The 22,744-nt window shown below is 46.3% G+C and overlaps 1 protein-coding gene across 1 annotated transcript in view; it reads left to right on the top strand.

The window, feature by feature from the left end:
- P32 (complement C1q binding protein P32) overlaps positions 1-21,536 on the top strand; it is a 33,861-nt gene extending 12,325 nt beyond the window's left edge. Inside the window, exons 4-6 of the mRNA XM_050169788.3 lie at positions 245-356; positions 14,450-14,538; positions 21,167-21,536. Of these exons, the coding sequence (XP_050025745.1) occupies positions 245-356; positions 14,450-14,538; positions 21,167-21,316 (351 nt within the window). The 3' untranslated portion in view covers positions 21,317-21,536. The remainder of the gene's footprint in view (positions 1-244; positions 357-14,449; positions 14,539-21,166) is intronic.
- Positions 21,537-22,744: the final 1,208 nt, after the last annotated feature.

The raw sequence follows: 22,744 nt of genomic DNA, 5'->3' as shown, positions 1-22,744 counted from the left end.
GGTGTTTCTGTTATGAATTCTTCTGGCAACAGCTAATTAAGTTCGCTAAAATGCCTGCTAGACTATTCTGAGCAAGTGAGCAACTGCTTGGAAGCACTAGGAAGAGGGGCAGCATTTACACTGTGCACAGCATAGTTTCGTGATGTCCCACACAAACACATACTCATCAGATGCAGTTTTTACCGTGTGAATTACGGCCTCTCCACATCACAGTTGCACTATGTGGTTTGTTTTTCATTTCCAGATGAAATCCAAGCCCAACTTTACCGTCGAAATTGAGCGCGGTGGAAAGAAACTTTACTTCAGCTGTACCTTCAACGAAGGGGCTGAACCTGAGGGTCAGTCTGACAACTATGGTAAGTACCTACTCTGGTTAAGACATGCCGTGAAAGACCGAGGGACAATGGTAGCTCAGCTGTACCACTGAAGTTATCTATAGAAAAGTTGGATGGTGGTACACAGTACACAGAGAACATGTGAAATACTGTTTAGCAAGTGGTCATGAAATATACCAAAATCAAATATCACAAAATTTTAGGTTGACGTTATTTTACTAAACTGAAACACTGAGAATAATTTGTAGGCTGTAAAAATTGTTTCCTTGGGCTGCCGGGATATACTGACAGTGTTAGGTCCTCCTCATGTCCAAAATATCAGATGGTGACTACATACCCATTACAAGTGTGCACTTTTTTTTTTTGGGGGTAAAACATAATGCCTTCAGAATTTTATGGCTCAGAATTGGCACTTGCGCTTGGTGGAGGGTCTAGAAAAATGAGAATGTATGCTGCGCTTCATCATGTATGCGTGCTTTATGTACATTGCTTGTGGTGGTAGTGGTGCTCAATGTCGGGAGCAGCTTTGCTGTGCATCCATTTTGCAGGGTGGAATGGAGGCAGATGGGCCTACCATGAAAAACAGTAAGCTTATGAAGTTGGCAGTTGTCACAGACATTTCAGAAAGGGTGCATGAGCCAGTTGTGGTATTACTCATCGTAAGCGACTTGTGATTGGTGGCCCATGCACGGGCTTGAAATTCGCTAAATTAATGAAAACAGCAATATGATAGTTCCCTTTCGTTACCGGGCCCAAAAATATCCATTAATTTGATGGGCACCTTTTCAACACATTATGAAATATTGCCGTCGGAATTCTTCCACGAGCATCACCGTGCTCTGTATGAAATGAAGACTGCAGCTTAACTTTCGGTCAGATTTGCAATTTCTGGCATATCATAAAGAGTCTTGATAAACTAAAACTTCGGCAAGAAGTACCATTGAAATTGGCCCCCAGTGCTCTTACCACTTCCACAATCAGCAACATTTGCGCCTTGGTCGGCTCTCCTACATAAATTTTAAATGACTGGAATTTAAAACCTGGGAGCTTCTCTTGGGTTGTCTAAGTTTTCTGCTCTGATGTTTGTGCTGCTTTGCCTCAAACATAGCACATTCTCAAGAGAGCATTTGGATATTCTATTGGAATAATATCCTGTGCAACTTTATTTTTTCTACAATGGGTGCTGTTTATTAATTAGTGTTTCGACAGCATATTTACACATTTCTTGAGAAATTCTTCTCGTCATGAGTTTTCACTCACACAAAAGCGTTTAGTTGATTCCAAGTTAACCTTCCGCGGAAGCTTTACTAGCAGTCTGATCTCTAATTTTTTGAACAACAGTCCCAAATCTAGCCCCGTCAAGATGCTAGGCTATTACACCCTAAGGGACCCCCCAAACTTCAGCATTGCGACACTGGTGAGCAGAGATGTCACAGCGCAAGATATTCCACTCTCAGCCCCCTGCCCCCCTCCCCCCAAAAGCAGAGTCTCGGCCTTGTATGGCCGAAAAACTGAAGCCAAACATACAACGGGCCACAATGGTAGACTCTTGGGGGCGGTACCTTCAATGCCTCGCATACCCAGTGGGGTTATGCAAAAGACTCCCCGAAGGGTTGTAATGTAGAGCAAGCCATCGAAGACCTTGGCCTCAAGGTGGAAAATCTCCGAGCAGCCCTCATGGGAACAGGCAACAGCATGAGTAGGGATACAGCACCAGATCTCACGATTGCACTCAACATCTAGGACGCAAAATGGTCGAGGTTAGAAGAGAACTAACTAAGTAAATGACCACAATATTGCGACATTGCTTTCATTACCTAAAATTCGATGCATCCTCGGGGAAACAAAGCTTACCGATTCGCAAAAATACAGACAGCTCTGTCAGACACAGAGAGATTCATCCAAGGACATGAAGGGATGGGTGGAACAAGTAAGGGATGCGTACGAGCAGGCCCCTAAGTGAATGGCTCACACTGAGGAGGCACCCAGGGTGGACGCCCACCTGGTCGGCCTGTAGAATGAGACAAAACCTCACTTCACTAGAAGATGGAAAAGGCAAAGGCTCAGCTGCCAACTTCAGGAAAGGATAGCATAACTGGTGGAAGAAGCACACAACTATGCGGAGAGGTTAGCGAAAGAAGGATAGATAACATTCTGTGGGACCTTCAGGAATACCTTGGGAACCACAAAAATGTGGACTAAACTCTGGAGCATGCTAAACACGGGAGGCATAAAAATCAAAATTAATAGTATGATTCAGCGCATTGTAGACAGTTATAAAGGTAGTGAGCACAATCTGGTCACCAAGCTGGTGGAGTGGTACGTGGGTAAGGTAGATGGGCTCATCCAAGCCCACAGACCGTATAACAGCCCCACAGTCATTGACCTGGATGCACACATCACTCGGGCAGAAGTTTACGCAGTGGCACAGGATGTGAAATGGAGCACTGTAACCGGGGAAGATCAAGTGACTAACGAGTAGCAGCTCTTGACCAAATAACGGAAATCTTCAACTGGAAATGCTGGGAGAAAGGCACAGTTCTACCGGAATTGAAATTGGCTTGAATTGTAACAATTCTGAAACCAGGGAAGGAAACCCCCATTGAGACCTTGCGCCCGATATCATTCATGTCCTGTATGGGTAAGCTATTCGAGATAGTGGTACAAAGACTGCTGCAGAATTAATATAGAGGATAACGGTTTTTTCCACAATACAATGATAGGTTTCAGGGAGGGCCTTACAACTCAGGTTGCCGCCTACCTCCTGTTCCAGGAGGAGGTGCTGGGAAACATCTCGCAAGGCGAAGAGCACCTGATCCTCGTCCTAGAGTTGAGGGACGCTTTGAACTGTATACCTAGCACCACTATCTTGGGCGAGCTACAGTGGATTATCTGCAGGGAAAGAATGTTCTCCTATGTACAGTCCCTCATAACAGACCGTATGTCAAAAATTGGCATAGGAAGTATTCAATCCAAACTCATAACAATGCTGAAAAAAGGCACGCCACGATAGGCAATCATCTCACCATTATTATTTAATCTGGCAGTTTGCAGTCTGGCCTTAAGGTAAGACAGGATACCTCATCTGGATATACCGTATATGCGAGGTGATATTACCCTCTGGGCAGCACACGGATCCCTACGAGAAAAAGATTACACACTCCAAACCATGGCAAACCTAGAATCCAATCACGTGAGAGAGAGGGGCCTCTCCTGTGCCCCCGAAAAGTTGGAATTAATTTGAGTGTACGGCATATGCTAGAAATCAAATGGGATCGTGCACATCCAGGTCGACCAATTCAAGAGGTTACCAAAGCCTGCATTTTAGGCTTTTGGGAACAAGATTGCAAGGCGTCACGCACGATCCGCACCATGAGAACCACGGCGACCAACATAGCCAGAATGATAACGTGGGTCACATTCCACTGGAAGGGAATCCAAGAAAAAGATGGATTCCGTCTGATCCAGGCCCTGACCGAAAAGCTCTTATTGCTCGGCAAACATAATATTAATATGCAATAAAACGCTCATTCAGAAAATCGGACAATTCGGACGCCCTTTGATGAAACTCGCGTTAATTTGGACACATTTGAGCGCACATCGGTTAAATTGGAGAACTCCAGGAGCTCGGCAAGCATGGAGTGCCACAAATGGGTGAAACAAAAGGGCAAGTACGGCGTTAGCATCCATCAAAACGAAACAGCAGAGTTCGCAGTGCCATAGTCATTAGTGGAAATCTTATGCGAATTACAGCAATGCCAGAACGCTTCGTGGCTATCTAAGCCTTTAAAGTCTTTATTCTTGCGTTTACCACCGCATTGGAGGTGTGGCTTCGTGACTGCGTCGACAGCGGCAGTGATTTCGTCAGCAGCAGTTGCAGCAAAAAGTTGTTTCGTTTTGACTCGTAATGCGCGTCGGCCGTGTGCTTTCATAAGTGTGTAGTCACCATCCATAATCGCATCGATAGTGACCGCAGTTTCGTCCGCAGTTGCAGCCAAGGGTAGTTTCGTTTTGAATCAGTGCATGTGCGGCCGTGCGCCTTCAGAACCGCAAGATCGCCCTCCATGATCGCATCGACAGTGGCCGCGATTTCATCCACGGCGGTTGCGGCAAACAGTAGTTTCATTTTTACTCATTGCGAAGCTGTCGAGGATGAAGAGCACCATCTATATCGCGATGGGCGGTGGCACTGGTGAAAAAATAATCAGCATGTGCCCGCGGTAGTGAAAACTGTGTCTCATATGAAGACATACGCCGCGGCCGCACTGCTTTTGTGCAGAATAGAAGCGAGATTTACTTGTTCACTCAGTAAATAAAGGCATGTTAACATAGTAAGCATTTGTTTTTCTTGCTACCCTCGATAATTCGACATTCACTTAATTCAGACATTTCTTTCGGGCCTCTGCATGAGCCCCTTTGGACGCGTAATACTTGTAAGAGTACCCCACATCCTCAACATGCCGGTATAAATTTCTAAAAGAAAACAAAGAGAACCTCAGTAGTGCCCATCCCAAGGAATATGCATTCGAAGGTACACGGAGAACGATGCAGGGTCAGTGTAATCTACCCCGAAAAGCAGTACGAGGAAGAAGGCACCCTAAATACCATATACGGTAATCCCTCGTTATAACGAAATCGCTTTACTCAAAATATTGCTTTATTCGAAATTTATTCTAGTCCCAACCCAAACGCATGCACTTCAAGCTGCATCACTCAAAGGAAGAGCTTAAATAACCTAACCTTTTGACGGTCGATTTTTTTCGCCATATGCGACCGCCAAGGGTTGATTTTTTATTGCAGATTCCGATTCCTCCTAGGGACTTAATACGACAAAAAAAATTACCGCAATTTTTGTAGGGTGACCATAAAGTGAGAAAAAAATATTTAGCGTTTGTATACAGTCACCGACCGTTTATTCGTACCTCACAGGGACTGCGGAAATGTCCGTATAAACAGGTGTCCAAAAAAGCAGATTAAGAAAAAGAAATTCCTTTATTTCCACGCACTTATTCGGGCTCGGCAGTAGGCGTGAAGAAATCATGAATACGCCGTTGCACGCTGCTCCGTTTACGCGCAATCAGATAAGCCTTAACCTCGGAGAGGGTCGTACGGTCACTATAGGCGGCTAAAAGCACAGTCACCGCTTGTACACGCTTCACATGCAACGGCAGCATAGCACATGGTGCGTCATCTTCCGACTCAGAGTCATTGTCCGGCGATGCAGCAGAAACCTGACGAATGATCTCGCCGTCGTCGAGCTCTGCACATGTCAGTAAAGCAGTATCAGCACCTGTGAAACTGTCAAATGAGACGGTGTCTGGAATCGCAATGCAACCACTGCGCAGGTCTCGGCAGAGCATTTTCGGCGTCAGTAGGGAGCACATCGGAAGGAATCCTAGGCCTCCCGCCACCCGCTCGCCGGCATTCCCTAGCGCAGTGTGCGCGGGCACTGTGGGCCCCATTAGACACTTGACGCGAAGATTCCGTATGCCACGTTGCATCACCGCAACCTCGACACAGCACACAAAGCAAACATCACCACGCCGTCACGCCGACACCAGTCGCACAAACGAAAAACCTGGCCTACTCACAGCGTCGTGCACAACGAAACAAGCAAATCAGTTGCTGGATTGTCTTGACATGGCATACTAAGCTGAGACCGGAACTGCTGTAGCTACAAACCAGGCAGAAACGATGATGACGAGCAGGGATTTGCAGTATTGCCACTTCGTGGGGCAGCAAGGGGGCTCCGTTCAAAACAAAAATGCCGTTCAGCAAATCGAACCATGCAATGGTCAGAGTTGGTGCATCGTGCTCTCGGTTGAGTTGGCTCAAGGAGTGTCTGAAAAGTCAGACGAGAGGTTGCAAGGTGTCCGAACTTTCGGAAGTTGTTATACTTTATGGTCTATGAGGAGAATGGCGGTGCCGCTAAGCTGACCGAATAATCGAGCATGTCCGAATTTTTGGAGTTTGGAAAATCAGTCGGAGACTGTATATGTACTCTTCATTCATGAATAACAACAATAAAAAAGGAAATAAACTTAAAGAATGAAAAATTTCATGCATTTTTATACACATATTTCAAGGCCTTGAACATGCGCACACGAGAATATTTCGCAACACTCAATCAAATGTTCCTGCTCTTACACTAATATGTACATCCATAGTGTAATCGAACTGCGTAGGTGCGTGCACTCAAGAAAACTGTGGTTGTGTGCCCGTCACAAACGCACAACGTGTGACAAACTTCCGCTAATCTTCATGTTATCGCCAACCAGAGGCAATTAGTTTTCGCCAGTGTCCAAAAAAAAAAAAGAAAAGCAATGGAAATGCATGCACTGCAGCACCCTTCCTATGGGCACCCCTGTGTGCACTAAACGAGCGAGAGACAGGCGGTCGCCCTTTGTGCGATTAGTAACGAGATGGCCATCAGTTTTGCAAGTGCAAGAAGCCAAAACCGCCCGTGGAACAAAACCCGAGCCGCCGCCCGCCCGCGCACGCGCCAATGTGCCAGTTGTAGTATATAGACGTACAGGAGCAAATTGGTGCTAAAACAAGCCATGCAACGAAAACTGAGAGAGGAAGGCGCGCGAAAGAAATTCCCTGTATTCCCGCATAGTGGCAGCACATGATAGAAAAGAAAAAGTTTGGAAATTGGCGCGCTTTTTAAACGTACAGACGGCGCCTTAAATATGCGTCAGCGACTATTTTTGGACTTGTTTGCGGCGCCGTATATTTACGTCATTGGCCCTCAAAGAGCTAAAGGGCCTCTCACCAGGGCTGGCCATTTTCAGCTGACAAGCACAAAGCATACATTGCGCAATAACGATCGTGTCGGCACAGTATTACATCGCTACGCACCGTGGAAAGATCTTAAATTTCAAACTGAATGCCATTTTTCCTTCTCCTTGTGGCCAACACGCTCCAAGCTGGAGGATGACGTATTTGTGTACCTGCGCTTACTGGTCGTGTCCACAGTCTGATGTCGCTCGTGGGGGCACGTGACTTCGAGAATTATTCAAGACAACATCTGTTATCTGTGTGATCTGTTGATTGAATTGATGAATTGAAGTTTAGAGAAATAGTAAAACACACGAATGGAATGCAGGATGTCTACCAGCCGGGAAAACCGGGAAAACTCAGGGAATTTGTGCTTCTATCAGGGAAAATTAGCTGTAATTTTATTGAAAGGGAACGAAAGTCGCGGTAATGCTGGCTAGAGCAACAGAGAGGAATCGTAACTAATTGTCTTTGACGCCGTGTCGGCTGGAGGAGTTGCCAGAGTACAGTCGACTGACTTTCTGGACGCCAGATAATTCGGATGGCTTCGCTGCACAACTACGTACCCCATAGGGTCAATGTATAAAAACGTCTAAAATTTCGGACACAAGAACGCTTCGCCGTCCAATTTTACGGACTTTTTGCCGTGACTGCAGGCCCGAAACGGCATTAATCAAAAACGCCACCGCCGTCATTTTGATAACCTCGCCGCCTCGACTTGGCACACTTGCACGCAGATCCGCCTGCTGCCGTAGCCACCACCGCGGCAATGCTAGGCCTAGCTGCTTCGAGGTTTGGTATTAAGCTTCTTGCCGTTCTGTGCTGTGTTTTTCATTGAAAGAATCCGCCGTTGTCAGCAGTGGCATCGATACTGCCTTTGTGGTCATCGCGATTGGCATCGACGTTCGGAAAGCACGGCGTGTTGCATAATACCGGTTCCCGAAAATCAGCTTCGCCTCATTATAGTAATATTACGCTGTGAAGCATAACATGTGTGGGAAGGGGCAACTGTAACGGGACGCAGTATGTATTCCTTAATTATACACGCGTGCACCCGCCATCTCCTGTCACAGTACAAGTACCGGTATGCCTAATAAGTGTACTGGCCGGCCTTCAGAGCTTTTTCGGACGTGGCTGTGGCAATTTGAACCCTTAAGGGCTCTAGAAGACATGCATTCATATTTTTTTTTTCGGACGTTCTCGCGGCCCCAAGGGAGTCCGAAAAATCAGACACTGACTGTACAATTGTCCAGGAGGATGCTTCAAATAGTCCGCGTGGCGAACAAGCAGCCGAAGGAAAACAAGAAGACAAGGACCTACGCATTCAGAAATGAACAGGAAAGGAAGCATGCGACCATTTTTTTAAAGGAGCTTGCACTCCAAAAGCGAAGTGTTGGCTGATGCCAAGATGGGCAGGTGTCCCTCATCCAAGCAAAAGAACTCTTTAAAACAGTTATATGCAAAGCTGAGGCGTGTGCAGGCTGAGAGTATTTTAGGAGAGTTGAGGTTGACTTACCAGCTGTTGCGAGATAATCTCACTTGTGATAAATTTTGGGCCTCATACCAACTACAGTAAAACCTCGTTAAGGGGGGACACGGGTTGTGGCGACCAAAAATCGCGAAAAAACTCGATATTTCTTTATTGCATTTTTGGAGTGTACAGCTATTATTGCATCTACATTGTTAATTTCATACCGATAACATCAGTATTTTAGCCGCAGTGACGCCTTATACGACATGTACTAGCTGAATTTCAGGCGGAGCTTGCGCTGAAACGGCACATTTTTTGAAACGCGTGCCTGCTCTTCCACGTGTGCTAGCGCGGACATCTTGGTCTCATCTGAAAGAGGCAACTTTTCCTATCAAATTTCCGCCAGAACGGGCCCCATTCGGCCATTGGCCACTTAGAAAATGCGCGGCAAAAAAGGTACTAGAACGCCATCCTATTCGTCACTCGGTGCATGCGACTTGAGCTTGCCTCCCGATTGACGGAACTGCATGGCCATCGTCTGCTCCGCGCTTGGAGCCGCGCATTGAGGTGCGCCATCTTGCCCCAGTGTCAACGCGATGTCTGAAACGGAGCGCAAATTTCAAATGCGGCACAAGTTTGGTGCGAAAAAAGTGCGATGGACGCTGATCGAAAACTTCAAAAAACGCTGCTCAACACTGCAAAATGCCCGGGACGCCACAACCTCAGCGTCCGATGCCGAAATCGTCGATGCAGCAACGACAGGCCTAACCACCGCAACCGCTGCTGCGGATACTGCGACAAGTCCGTCTGCCGCGGACCCTTCAACCAGCGCTCGCGTACGGCAAGATACGATCTACTGGCAACCCTCCGAGCTGGAGGAGGAAGAAGCGAAAGCCAAAGCGAAGCTATTGGAGTTGTCTTCCGCTCCAGCGACGGAGAGGAAACGCGAGTTCGTGGGTGACAGTACCGACGATACACTTCGCCCGCCTGATCGGACTACGTTTACAATTGTGGATTTGAGTGCCGTGAACACTTTATTAACGTTTGCGAACTGCAACATCTTCAATGGTGCTTTAGAACTCGTCCGAGACGAGCGGGAATACGGACTCGCTGTGAAGCTGCATTTTATGTGCGCGAACTGTGGACAGATTGCGTCGGTGTGGAGCTCGCCGCGCGTTCACAGTGCTGAACGAATGAAACCCTTTGCTGTGAACATTTTGGCTACGCGTGCCATGCAGGCAACAGGGAACCGACAGACTACATTCAATGACATTTTCTCGTTGATAGGCGTCAGCCGTCGGGCACTTCACACGAAAACGTGGCAGAGCTACGTGAAGACGAAGTTGACGCCAGCAGCCGATCGCGCGGTGTGTAATCTGACGAGCGACTGCGCACGGTCGGTTCGCGAACTTTCCGTCGAACTGAACGTAGGTCATACTGAGAACATCGCGGTGTCGTACGACGGGTCATGGATGACCCGCGGTCATACGTCCCATATCGACATCAGCACTGTGATCGAGTTGTTCAGCAGGCTTGTGCTCGACTTTGTGGTATTGAGCAATTTCTGTGCTGGGTGCGAGTCGGGGCCTAAGGAGAGTGACCCTTCCTATGGAGCCTGGAAGAATGGCCACAAGTGTCAGAAGAACACTAATAAGAAAGCTGGGGAGATGGAGGTAGAAGCTGCCCTCGTCCTTTTCAGGCGATCATTGGAGCGGCACAGTCGGCGGTATACAACGGTGCTTTGTGACGGGGACAGTCGCAGTTATCTCGCTTTACAAGATGATGAATTGTATGGGTATATCCCGATTGAAAAAGAGGACTGCATGAATCATGTGCAAAAGCGCATGGGGACGGCTTTGCGCAACTTGGTGGCAAAACACAGAGGCCTTGGACATGAGAGTCTTGGTGGAAAGGGCCGCTTGGCAGCAGACTTGATCTCCAAGTTAACCTCATACTATGGATGGGCTCTGAAGACCCACAAAGGAGACGTAGATGCCACTCAAAATGCAGTGATGGCCACATATCATCACATCAAACGATGATGTGGCTAATCACACTCTTTGTCCATCAGGCCCAAACTTCTGGTGCAAGCAAAATGCTGCAGCGGCCAAGGGTGAGCCGGTTCCAAAACATCCTTGAAAGCTTCCTCCTCATGTTTGTCAGGCTTTACGTCCCATATATGAACATCTTTCAGACAAGAAACTGCTGCAACGTTGCCAGCGTGGTAAAACGCAAAATAACAATGAAAGCCTGCATTCTATGGTCTGGGCACTGGCGCCAAAAGACAGGCACGCTTCTTTATTCATGGTAGAGGCAGTATTAAAGTTCAATGCAGGCAATCCAAGGGCCTCAAAGAACATAATGAAAGAACTATGTCTAAATCCAAGCGAGCAAAGTCGCACCCGCATGGCCGAGAAAGATAGGCGTCGAATGGCAGCATCAGCCAAGAAACGCAACGCATCAGAAGATTTGCGCCAGTCCCTCAAAAAAGCGGCACACAGGGGCTGGGAGTCAGCAGGACTACATGCCTGGTGCCTACTGAGCTGTTCCAGCTTTAAATTTGTAAATAAAATAGGGTTTTGCACGTTTTCTCACTTTTCTCAAAACATGTTTTTGGGTCACTTCGCTAGACTGTCGGAGTGATATCTCATGATCTAGAACAGCTAGAGCACTAATTCTTCCTTTAGCAGAAAGCCTCATCTGCATATTACAAAGTGCTGAGAGCAGAATTTCAAATTTGTGCACATGTATATTTCCATTTTATTAATTTTCTTTTGATGTGGTAGCTTTAGGTCAAGGAAAGAATTTTGATCACCTGCAGAATGGCTAATTAGAATCTCATTTGAAAACTTTTTTGCAGCATTGCAGTTATTGCACATTATAGTATCTAGCTATGCAATAATAATCACTTTCTGCTGAGCAGTTTTTTTTTCATTGTCTCCGGAAACAATGGAGTGGCAGCACTGTCAATCTCCTGAACTAATGGACCTACAAGAAAAATTATTGCATATTTGAAATCAGCACAAAAAACTAACTAAGCTTGTTTATTTTCATCAGATTTGGACATAAGATGCAGGAAATAATCTCCATAACCCATGTCCCCCCTTAAACTGTACCCGCTTAAACAGTAGTTTCGTTTTAAATGTAGTAAAGTCAAATCCCCGACTCAGCGGCCATTGAACATAATGTGTTTTGTATCCGCATAAACCGTACCAGCTTATTGCGTACGCATCGGTTAAAACGTAGCGTTTCAACTTTTCGTTGCGCAAACACGGTGGTGCGTCGTCTCCATCGGGCGGCCCGGCAGAACAACAAGCCTCAGAGATCGGAACAACGGCCTCCAAGCGCCCTGTGCGTTTGCGCGTAAAGCCACATCAACATCAACATCATTTTGACGTGGTGCCAGAGAGCGTAATGGCGTCGTGCAAGCGAGGACTCGTGTCATTCCCAAGCTCGGATAAAAAAGACGCCGGGTGCTCAGCATAGAAGAAAAATTAGACATCGTCCGTGCTATCGAACGTGACACGAAGTCTGCGCTGGCACACGACAAGGATCTGCTGTTGACTACGGTGTATGGCATCTGGAATGCGAAGAAGTTTCTTGAAAGCGCTGCTGCGACTGCGAAGACATATCGGCTACGAGGTACGACTTTTTGCCATCGTTGCCTCTGTTGTTGCCGAAGTGTCGCCTAGCGACAGTGATAAGGACGACACGGAAAGCGACAGCACGGGCGATTCAGGCCCGACAGTGGCAGAAGCTATGCGGTACGTCAGCCTAATGAATGCAATCGTCGCGACGAGAACAGGGGCGCGATAACGTAACTCTATTCCAAACGAAAAGTATTCCAAACTCTGGCACCCAGCAATGAAAATTCACCCCCGGCACTTCTGCAGCACTATTGCACGCGTACACGGAGAATGCGTAACGCCAACGGAGAATCTGCCATGCGAGTGTTTGCCGAAAAGAGGGTGCTGGCTGAAAAGCTGGCACGCAGCTTCACTAAGTTTGAGGCCGCTGTCGTTGTGCTAGGCCGCCGCGGCATCAAACGAAAATAACACTTTTGTCGCGCGAAGTGAATAAATACCGCATGTTTTTTTCCCCTTTCATCGCACTCTCTCTGAGTTCCGCCTTCGACAGGTAAGTGGGCGATCTCATGCTATTTCGGTTAAACAGTACTACCGTTTAGTACATAGTTTTTCAGAGCTCCGGTCAACTATGGTTTAACGAGGTTTCACTGTAGCTTGCTATCAGTTGGCAGAAATAGCTCATATTCGAAAATATTCTGCATGCATCTCTTTCTTATTCGTATTTGAGAATGTTCGACTCAATTTGCAATGATTTTTACTATTTCTTTCGTAGATATTTTATTCGCTGTGCATTTTACTAACCCCTCCCTTCTGTTTTCTTTTTGAATGAAATAAACACTACCCCTTGCTATTCAAACTGGACTAAGTTTTTTATTTTTTAACTTGCTTACTAGAGAGTGACACCATTGGGCGACATGATGTAGGGAGCCCGTCTTGACATAAAACAAGGTTCTGTCTCACTCTGGGAATATTGCAAATTCACTCAGGGAAAACATGGAAAACTCAGGGAATTTGGAAATGTCAACTTAGTAGACACCCTGGAATGTCTGTGTTTGTTTTACTTCGCACCAAAGCAAGAGAGATGTACGCTTCGTCGGCTTGTTCCCACGGTCGTGCGGTCAGGTGCGCAGGTACTGAAACTATGCCATTTTCAACCATGTTCCAGCGCCTGATTATGCTCTGCGATCCACTTGTTCTGCCTCAGTATTTGTGTAGCACTGACTTATACCACTAATCAGGTGTCCTCATGTGCAAGTGCGCAAAATCGTGTGCTACACGAAATGAGACAATTGCAACAGCTTGTGGGCGATGCCGTCAGCGGAAGTGCGCCGCTCCGCAAAAAAAGCAGAGAAAAAAAAAGAACGAAGGCGGGGCCCGTGACATATGCGTCACACGATCCTCGAGGTCTGGTATGAGAGAATGTAGGAAAGGAATTTCGCTTGTGGGGGCTAGACGGGGCAAGTAGAGAGAGTGACTTGCTTGGCAGTGGAGCTCGCCTCCCGAAATCATGGGTTCGCAGCACAGGAATATTTCTACTCTGCTATTAATGAGCCGATTCAAAAACTTTTTGTGGCAGAACACTCCCTAGAGGACACGTAAAAACTTCCAGCGTATAACCAAAATTTGCTGCGAGGCCTGGTGAGGGCCCCTTAACCCGCTTTGAGCGAAGTGGTGAGCGGAGGCATCGCCGCCGCTTGGCAGCGGCGACCCTTTTGTGCATGCAGTGTCAGATTAATACCATTAATAAAGAGAAAATCAGACATCCACCTATTCGTAGCAATTGCTACAAAGGAAACCCATACAGGCTCCTCGAAAGAAAAGCCTCGCAGTTGAAGAAAAATTTGTCCTGGTCCTGGACTCGAACCCAGAAACACCGCCTTTTCGGGGCAGCTGCTCTACCATCTGAGCTAACCAGGCGGCTAGCAGATGACAGGGCGAAGTCGAATTTGTCAACAACTTGAAGCAAAAGCAAGAGTTTGACGTAATAGTTGTGCAGAAACCCGCAAGGCGGAGAGAAGTAAATAAAGGGAAAACCAGACATCCACCCATTCATAGTAATTGCTACAAAGAAAACCCATACGGGTTCCTCGAAAGAAAATCCTCGCAGTTGAACAAGAATTCGTCCTGGTCTGGGACTTGAGTTGTTCATGAGGCATGGTGCCATTGTTAAGTAATATAGTCCATGCCATCTTTGGAACATTATTCATAGTTTTATGAACATGATACACTTATGGCAGTTTTTCCTTGCATTGGGCTCTCCTTATTTCTATTTTCAGCTGACAGCTTTGGTGTTGCTGAGTTTGCTATCTATGAAGGAGAATGGACAGACGAGGTCTACACTGTGTCTGGTGACATCATGGATGGGGTAAGTTCTGAAGCCTGCTTCTCAATGCTTAAGATGTGTGTGCATATTGTAGGTAGGTGAAAGTGCTGCACCAACCTGTGCCATGACACTACCATATTTACTTGTGTAATGATTGCACCCCTGAATTTTGTTGTTAGAATTTGATTGTTTTTTTGTTGTTTTTTCCACGTAATGATCACAACCCAAACTTGACACAGCAATACGTCGTGTGCCACGTCTAGCTGATGATGACAGTGCTTACCATCTCTCGAATGCTACACAAATGACTGAAGGGCTAATGAAGTAAATAAAGAAAGGGGAAGCACCCCAGACACAGGTAGAAAAAGTTAGAGTATGCAGTCATCCCTTATGTACATCAGATGGGGCATGTGTTAAAAAAGACAGCCATGAAATATGGTGTTCAAGTCGTCTTTTCAGCAAAGAACTCATTAAACAAGATTTGCAATCTTGTCAATAGACCTAAACAGGCGTCCAAGGCTATGTGCCACGTCAAACACTCGGGGCAGCTTGTGACATGCTCGGTGGGAGTGGTCTACGTCATTCCACTTTCGTGCGGCAAAAAGTACTTTGGGCAGATAGGACGCTGCCTTAGTATCCGCCTTAGGAAGCACCAAGGTGCGATCAGGAATGTGACAGGTTCTAATCTGGCCGCACATTTTAGAGTTTGCTTATGCAAACCTATGTTTGAACAAAGGGAAATATTGTATAAAAATATGAATCAAATCAACTGTGAGATTGTGGAAGCCTTCTTCATGCATGTAAACTCAGGCGCATGCGTCAGCCAAACTTCTATCACTCTACAGGATAAAGAAACTGAGTTTCTGAATGGCAAGATAGGCTAACATCCTTGTAAGCATCACTTTACACGTGTTTACATTTTCGGTATATTTTAGTCCCTTGTTTGAAAAAATAAACCAGTTGTTAGTCTGCGCTCGTGTTGTGTACTTCCTCTCGTCTTTCGTCCGGGTTGCGCTGCCTACCCATAGGAACAAATGACTCTTCAAGACATACCGTATTTACACGATTGTAAGTCGACCCCTTTTTTTAAATTTGGAAGTCTGAAGTTGGGGGGGTCGACTTACAATCGAAACCAAAACATGGCCCTGCCAAATAAAAAGCGATACCAACGGGAGCTACAACGTAGTTAGAATTTTATGTTTGCTCTATGGCCCTACCCCTATCTTTTCGCTATCCCGCGTGTTTGTTCGCTTTTCGGAAGGGTCTTTCAACATTTTTGAGAGTTTTACAGTGCATGCAACACTCATGGGGGGTGTCGATAGTTGATGGAAGCGCCGCTGTTCCCATTTGCGGCGTCACCCTCAGAACAGCGGCGCTTGCGGGGAGTATCGGTAGTTCATGGAAGAGCAGGCACCGCTCGCTGGTTTCTCTTTCTCTGTTTGAAGGCATTGGTATTGGCATGGTATTGGTTTGACGCGTTCCACTTGACTGCCAGCTACGTGCTAGTTCTATGCTTCCCCAGTTGTCATGAGTGCTCCAGGCCCACTAATCGTTCGGCACTCGTTCACAGCAGCGTTCAAGAGGGCTGCCATCCTTTACGCCGAAGAAACAAATCACTGCACAGCGGGCCGCAATTTCGATGTTTCTAAACCGTTGGTGCGAGAGTGGCGACTGCAGTGAAGCGAAATTTTCACCTGTGACGACAAGTGAGAAATTTCCCACGTGCCAAAGTCTGGACGCTTTCCGTAGCTGTAGGCTAAGCTTGCGGCGTACGTCGCTGAAATGCGTGATCGGTCCCTGCCAGTGAAGTGCGACGTGGTCATGAAACAAGCCCGGACCTTCGCCCTAATTTTAAGGTTCTGCTCCGCCGTGAGTACGAGTGGCTGGCGGCAGAAGACTGCGAAATTACGCTAACCGGACCTATCAAAGGAGCCTCCCTGACGGCTGCGTGTGGTTGGGTGCATTTGGCGTGGGCTGCTGTTCTGCAAGTTGTCCTGGTGCAGTCGTTTTCCAAATTTGAAATTTCGCTGGACCACGACGCGCTGTGGGACCGCAGCAACGATGACGATGGCAGCACTAGTGAAGACGAGTAGTCCAGTGACCATGTCAGCTACTAATAAATTTTCGTTATCGAATGCGCCCTCGGGTATGCTTTATTAATTTATTTTTTTTTTCCGGTCACGCGATATGGGGGGGTCGACTTACATTCGAGTCGACTTACAATCGTGTAAATAGGGTACCAAACGGTCTGCACGCTCCAAACATTCTTTAGGAGATGCTCCATTTCATTCCCTTTATCGCTTTCTGTACTTCAAGAAAAAAAAGGGGGGGGACAACCAAACTTGTCTTGGCTCCATTATTTGTTGGCTTACAATGCTTGTGGTCAGCAACAAGAAAAAGAGGCACCTCTTGATTCTTATTGTCTGTACTCGAGGGCATGCAACAAATTGCAACTGGCAACGACATTAGCCACGTTTGCATTCATGCGGTAGAGGTGTACCCTGTTCATATGCTGGCACTTATGACACAGCTAAGATATTCGTTCACCCTTAGTAGAAACTTGCTGTAATTGGATTGTAGTGAAGACAAATGCCGCAGTTTTCGCAGCATGCCGCCGTGTGTTTCTATGTCAATGGCAGCTGAGCTTGCCCATCTCCATTTTTGTCCTCTCAGAGTTAACATGGCTACGTCATTGCAGCAGGCTTGCCAATATTCACGACATTATTCATTATTGACACGGTAGAAACTGTTTTGATGCACGTAATGTACTCATGAGAAAGAAAGAAGTCGCGTTCAGCTTGTGCCGCCAGCTGTCATTTTTGTTTTGATGTCCCGCTCCGTTACAGTGGCAGCCGCCTGCTGTCATCTCGCAGCAAACGCATTCTGGCATGTTCCCTTGGACACCGCATTTTCGCAGTGTCCGTGGGAACAAGTCTCTCTCTCTCTCTTTTTCGCGGTATGTTTACCCCAACGTTACTAGATCCTTTCAGTTGTCAAACTCCCATTGCGGCGGCCGTCGATGCACGGCCCCTTTTCGTTTCCACTCAACAGGTGGTGCGACGACCACTGTTAGCCCGGCCGGGCTCGGCGCCCAACTCTGCGAAGCGCTGGTAGTTAGCCTAGTGAGTGGTGTTCTTTTAGTTGAAATCACCAAATATGCACAGCGCATTACTAGTCTATTTGCAGCTTATTACGGACCTATTCCAAAGTTGGAAAAAGGCCGCGACTTAGCCAACTGAACAAGGAAAGCACTTGCGGCCAAACCTGCGACGGACCACCCTTTACTGCGACCGCTGTTTCTGTCTGCTGGAGCATGGCTGCTTTTTATCCAGTGGCCGTGGCTAGTTACTAGTAACTAAAAGAGAAAGAAATAAGACGAGATTTGTTTCTCTCAACGAGTTCAAAAGCTTTTATTACAGGAGCCGCAAAAGGGTGGCTTTACAAAAGGCAAACTTTGTTGTTTGCGATGGCTGCTTTCTCTCGTGTTTCTAGGCAGCGGTTCGCATCTCTCCCATAGAAATGTATTCGCGTGGCAATGAAAAAGTTAAGTATCTGGCACGTGAACGCGCACTTGTGCTCATCGCAACCCAGCCGAGCAAGACTGCACTTATCTAGCTCATCCAGGACTTTCTAAAATAGGTCACCGCAGAGACCTGGCTGATCAAGGGAAAATGATATGGAGTCATTTGCAATTCTTACAAACTGTAGCATGAAGAGAGCTGTCAATTGTCTCTTCCGTAATTGCACTAAGCTTCCTCTTCATCAGAATAACTTCTTCCTTCAGTTTTTCTCGCCTTGAGGTTGCCCGAATGGCTTTGCGACGAAGCAACTTCAAGCGAGCAGCCTGCTTTTTCTTGCTGTCTTTTTGCTGCTTTGTCCGCTTCAAGAAAAGCTTCTCGAGAGTCCGGCACTGAGCACATGTAGCGTTAACGCTCAATGCCGTGCATGTGTCGCTCCTCCACGTTTCACCATGCTTTGATGCCACCACTGATGAAGAGATTTTCGGGTACATCTTTGCAGGACAGCCCTTGCACAGCTACAGCTGTTCCTCGTATAGCACGAGGCATGTGAAGTCTTCCATACACTTGAACTCACTGTTCTGCCTCCCGGCATACACACTGCATGGCACAACTCGGCCATCTGCACTGACAAATAAATTAAGGCTGTCTGACAACACCACAGACATTTCTACAAGTGGGATATTCTTTCTTATCTCGAGCTTGTACAAAACGACCGTTGCCTCAACAACGTCAAGGGACCAACCTAGAATTTTTCGTCCCTCTTTCGCAATGAGACTGGGCGCGTGAAACACATTCTCCACCGGCATGCTGTCATCGGTAGACAAGCTCGCTTCGTCGTCGGCAACCCCAACAGCAGCATCCACACACACTCACCTTGTTTCTTATGCCGCTTTTGTTTTACTGGGGATCGTCTGTGAGCTGGTGCTCTGCGCTTCCGTGTGGGTTTCGAGAGATCACTTGGGCAATTCGGAAACAGGCAAGGCACGGCATCTTCTTTCGGCGTCCATTTGTCGCGCGGTATGACCACAATATCACCACAAGTGTTGTGTTTGAAGACCATGAAAATGTCATTATTAATGAAGTGGAGGTCGCAGACGGAGCACGAGCTTGAAAGCTTTCTGTCCAGCCGTGGTATGGCGCACTCCCTCAGTTGAAAGGCGCTCACTATTGCGAGGTGCCCTGAAAAAAATGTCTCTTGTCCACAGATCGCGCGGAGTTGTAGCTGCTTTTACAGCCTGGAATGAAGCAGCATGGCATAGTCGATGCGATTGGCAGCGCAATGCACAAACATTAAATATCGCGAGTGCGAGCGCTTAACGTGAGTAAACGACGGCTACACACAGCGGCCACCTGCCCAAAAGGTGCTGCTACGCTGCGCCTTGCCAGGCTAACTCCGTCGTGCACACCCTCTCGCGGCGTACAACGAAAATGGGTCACGCGGCGCTCAGCAGTTTGAGAACTGGAAAGAATTTAAGAGCGTTGATTTACCCTGCGTAATGACCGCACCCCTAAATTTGCGTCATTCTTTTTATGGAATGATTATGCGAGTAAATATGGTAATTTGGAATGAAGTTATCAAATTTAGCAAGATGTGTGTGTTTAATGGCAACCACACAGCCTTAGGCACTGATTGGCTAGTGCTTAGCCCTGCAATCCAAGCTTAAGCAATCCTTATTAACGTCCGTATCTTTGGAGTGTGCGTGTGTTTGGTGGCATAATTGTAACTAGGCCACAAGAAAATGAAAACTGTTTTGTGCTATACAATGCATTATGAACGTTTTATAAAAGTGTTACGCGTTTGCGTATATGTGGACCAGTTAAGGGGGGACGCGGCTTTCGTATAGTGAAAAATGATCAAAAGATTGATTTTTTTTAAAAGCACATATTCCGTTTCTATAACCATTTCTTTATCTGATTCCAAAATGTGAACGCGGAAAACCGAGTAGAAGTGCTCAAAAAAATGTTTGTAGCAGCCAATGTGACAAAAAAATTCCGCGGAAATCGCGAAAAAACTACATTTTTCAAGGCATGATATCTCCGTAACGGCGCAACCGAACGCCGCCATTTTGCCAGTGTTCGAAAGCGCATTTCTTCGCTTTTAAATTTCCCATGCCAGCCACCTCCTCCATTCAGATGCAAGTGCACAAAAAGCAAATGATTCAAGGCCGTTTTAAGGCTGCTGATTGGTCACACCCATCACGTAGCAAATTGGAGCTTCGCCATTGATTTCGTTGGCGGTGTGCATCTTCTGCTGCCGCACACAGGCCACGCCTCTCAGTGCGCGATGTATGATTTCATCTGATACATCTGATGTTGCCCGTGACTCGCGCATCTGATAATCGCCTCGCATTGTTCGTGAGCACGTACGGAGTGTAGTTTCTGCAGTAGACTCCACAAGTGATAAAACGCCTCCTCGCATCTTGGCTCGCCAGGATCGCCAATACAGTCGAACCCCGCTACAACGAACGCCGCTTCAACGAAATGTCCGGTACAACGAATAATTCTCAGTTCCCCGTCAGCTGCCCATAGGAGTCAATGCATAAATATCCTCACCACAACGAACACTTTTTCTTATGCCAAGAGACATTAGACACTATCTCAAGCTTTAGGGGCACGTTGACGCAAGAGAGCAGTATGACATGTTCACTCCCTTCTGCCTGCACTTTTGATCACTTCAGAAGTGAATATGTTTGGGCATGTTGGGCATGTTCTGGCATGATGCGCTTGTCCTTACTGCTCTGTGTTACATGCATTACTCTTCATCACGCTAGTGTTATGGCACTGAGTGTTCACAATTGATTGAAATTTGTCCATGTTTCCTGCGCACTTCTGACACCGTGCTTGTTAATTTAATTAGTAAGTGAACTCTTATTGCAGTTTACACAGCTGATAAACCTGTAAGCCTTATTTCATGCAGTTTTCTAATACATGCTATTGATATCAATGCTTCACCTTTCGGGTGAAACTGCTACTTTTTAGTTGTCACCTTTTAAAACAGCAGAATGTTGAAAATTGCAGCAATAGGCTTTTCTTTCTACTTCGTTAGCTAGGCTGCTTGTAGGACAATGGTACTGTTGCCAGAGAACTGCAGTTGCTTTAGCAATAAGTGCCAAATGTGTGATGGTCCTTTTCTGTGTTCTTTCTTTCAGTATCTGTATGACCTGCTCATGAACATGCTTGAGGAACGTGGAATTTCCAGCGAGTTTGGTTACAATCTTGTCAACTTCTGCACCATCTATGAACATAGTCTTTACATTGGCCTGCTGGAAAAGCTGAAGGACTTTGTCTCAAAAAAGTAGAGCTGTGCTTCATCATCCTGAAGCCTGTCCGCTACGACTCTTGTAGTACCATGCCTGTATTGATGTAGATACATTTATATCCTGTGAGTAAGCAGCATATGTGGACGCAGTCCATTATGTTGCTAATACGTCTGTTTAGTGTGTATTCTGTTGAAGCTTTCACTCTGTTCACACAAACAAAAATTTCTTTAATTGTAAACAATAAATGTTACTGTGGAAACAGTGTGTACACTTTACTGTGTGCTCTGAAGAAAACACTGATGCTAGTGACATCATTTCACTAATTTGGAATATGCTATCGGGCCATTTGAAAGCATCAGTTGACAGCACTCGGATTTGCGAAAGGAATAATACCGTGGGTTGTCGAGTGAAATTATATGATTGAGAGTCTCAGCCTTCTAGCTACTCACAGCAGCAACTCAGTGGCTAGTGCTCTGCTATGTTTGAGGCCTTGACTTTGGCTCCTCACCACAGCGACTTCATTCCAGTGTTGAGGGTACAGTGAAAAAGTGTTCAAGTATAATGCTTTGGGTGAACCTCAATGGTCAAAATTTAGCTGGAGCACCCAGTGCCCAAACTGGGTTACAAGACAAAATTATCTAATGTGCATTGAAACAAAGCTTAAAAGTCTTATGTGTAGTAATTTAGCTTTAGCTTTATGTGTAAAATTGTGTTTAATTTCATCCTGCACAATGTGTAGCCTCGTGCAATGTTTGCGATTGTGCCAAAAAAAGGAGCCAAGCTTGAGGGTATGGCTTGAACATGCGATCTCGCCTCTGACGATGATGGAATGAAGACAATGGGACAACCACGACAGGTTGACGATGACAGCAGTGATGGCAATTCTGGAATGATGACGACATAGAAATAACATTGGAATGACCACAATGCAATGAGGATGATGACATGACAATTCTGTAATTGAAATGACAAGAAAAAAAAATTATGACACCTTGACAATAGTGGCATGATGAATATGACAACTGTAGGACGATGGCATGAGAACAATAGCATGACAATTCTATGATCCTGATGGTATCATGACATTTGGATGACACTGAAATGACCACAACAGAATGATGACGATGGTAGCGTGTCGAATTAGGCTGGTTGGTGCATTTTGAAACTTGTAACTGTGCTCAAAACAGATGACAAAAGAAAACAAACACTGCGCTGACCAACAACGAATTTTCTCTATTATAAATTGGTTGTCTCCTCTTGTCATAGTCCTGTATTTAGCGCTTTTACCTTCCAAGTTCTGAGATGATGGAACAACCACGATAGCATTATGATGCCATGATGACTGTGCGACAACCATGGCATAACGAACTTGGAATGATGCTATAAGCCCATTTGCTGATATTTGCATTTGGAGCATGTGTAAGTTTTATATGTACGTCCAGAAATATATTTGTGAAGAAAACAACT

Source organism: Dermacentor andersoni, chromosome 3, assembly GCF_023375885.2.
Source record: "Dermacentor andersoni chromosome 3, qqDerAnde1_hic_scaffold, whole genome shotgun sequence".
NCBI lineage: Eukaryota > Metazoa > Arthropoda > Arachnida > Ixodida > Ixodidae > Dermacentor > Dermacentor andersoni.
The sequence above is the reverse complement of the archived record's forward strand: the minus strand, read 5'-3'. Positions and strand labels throughout refer to the sequence as shown.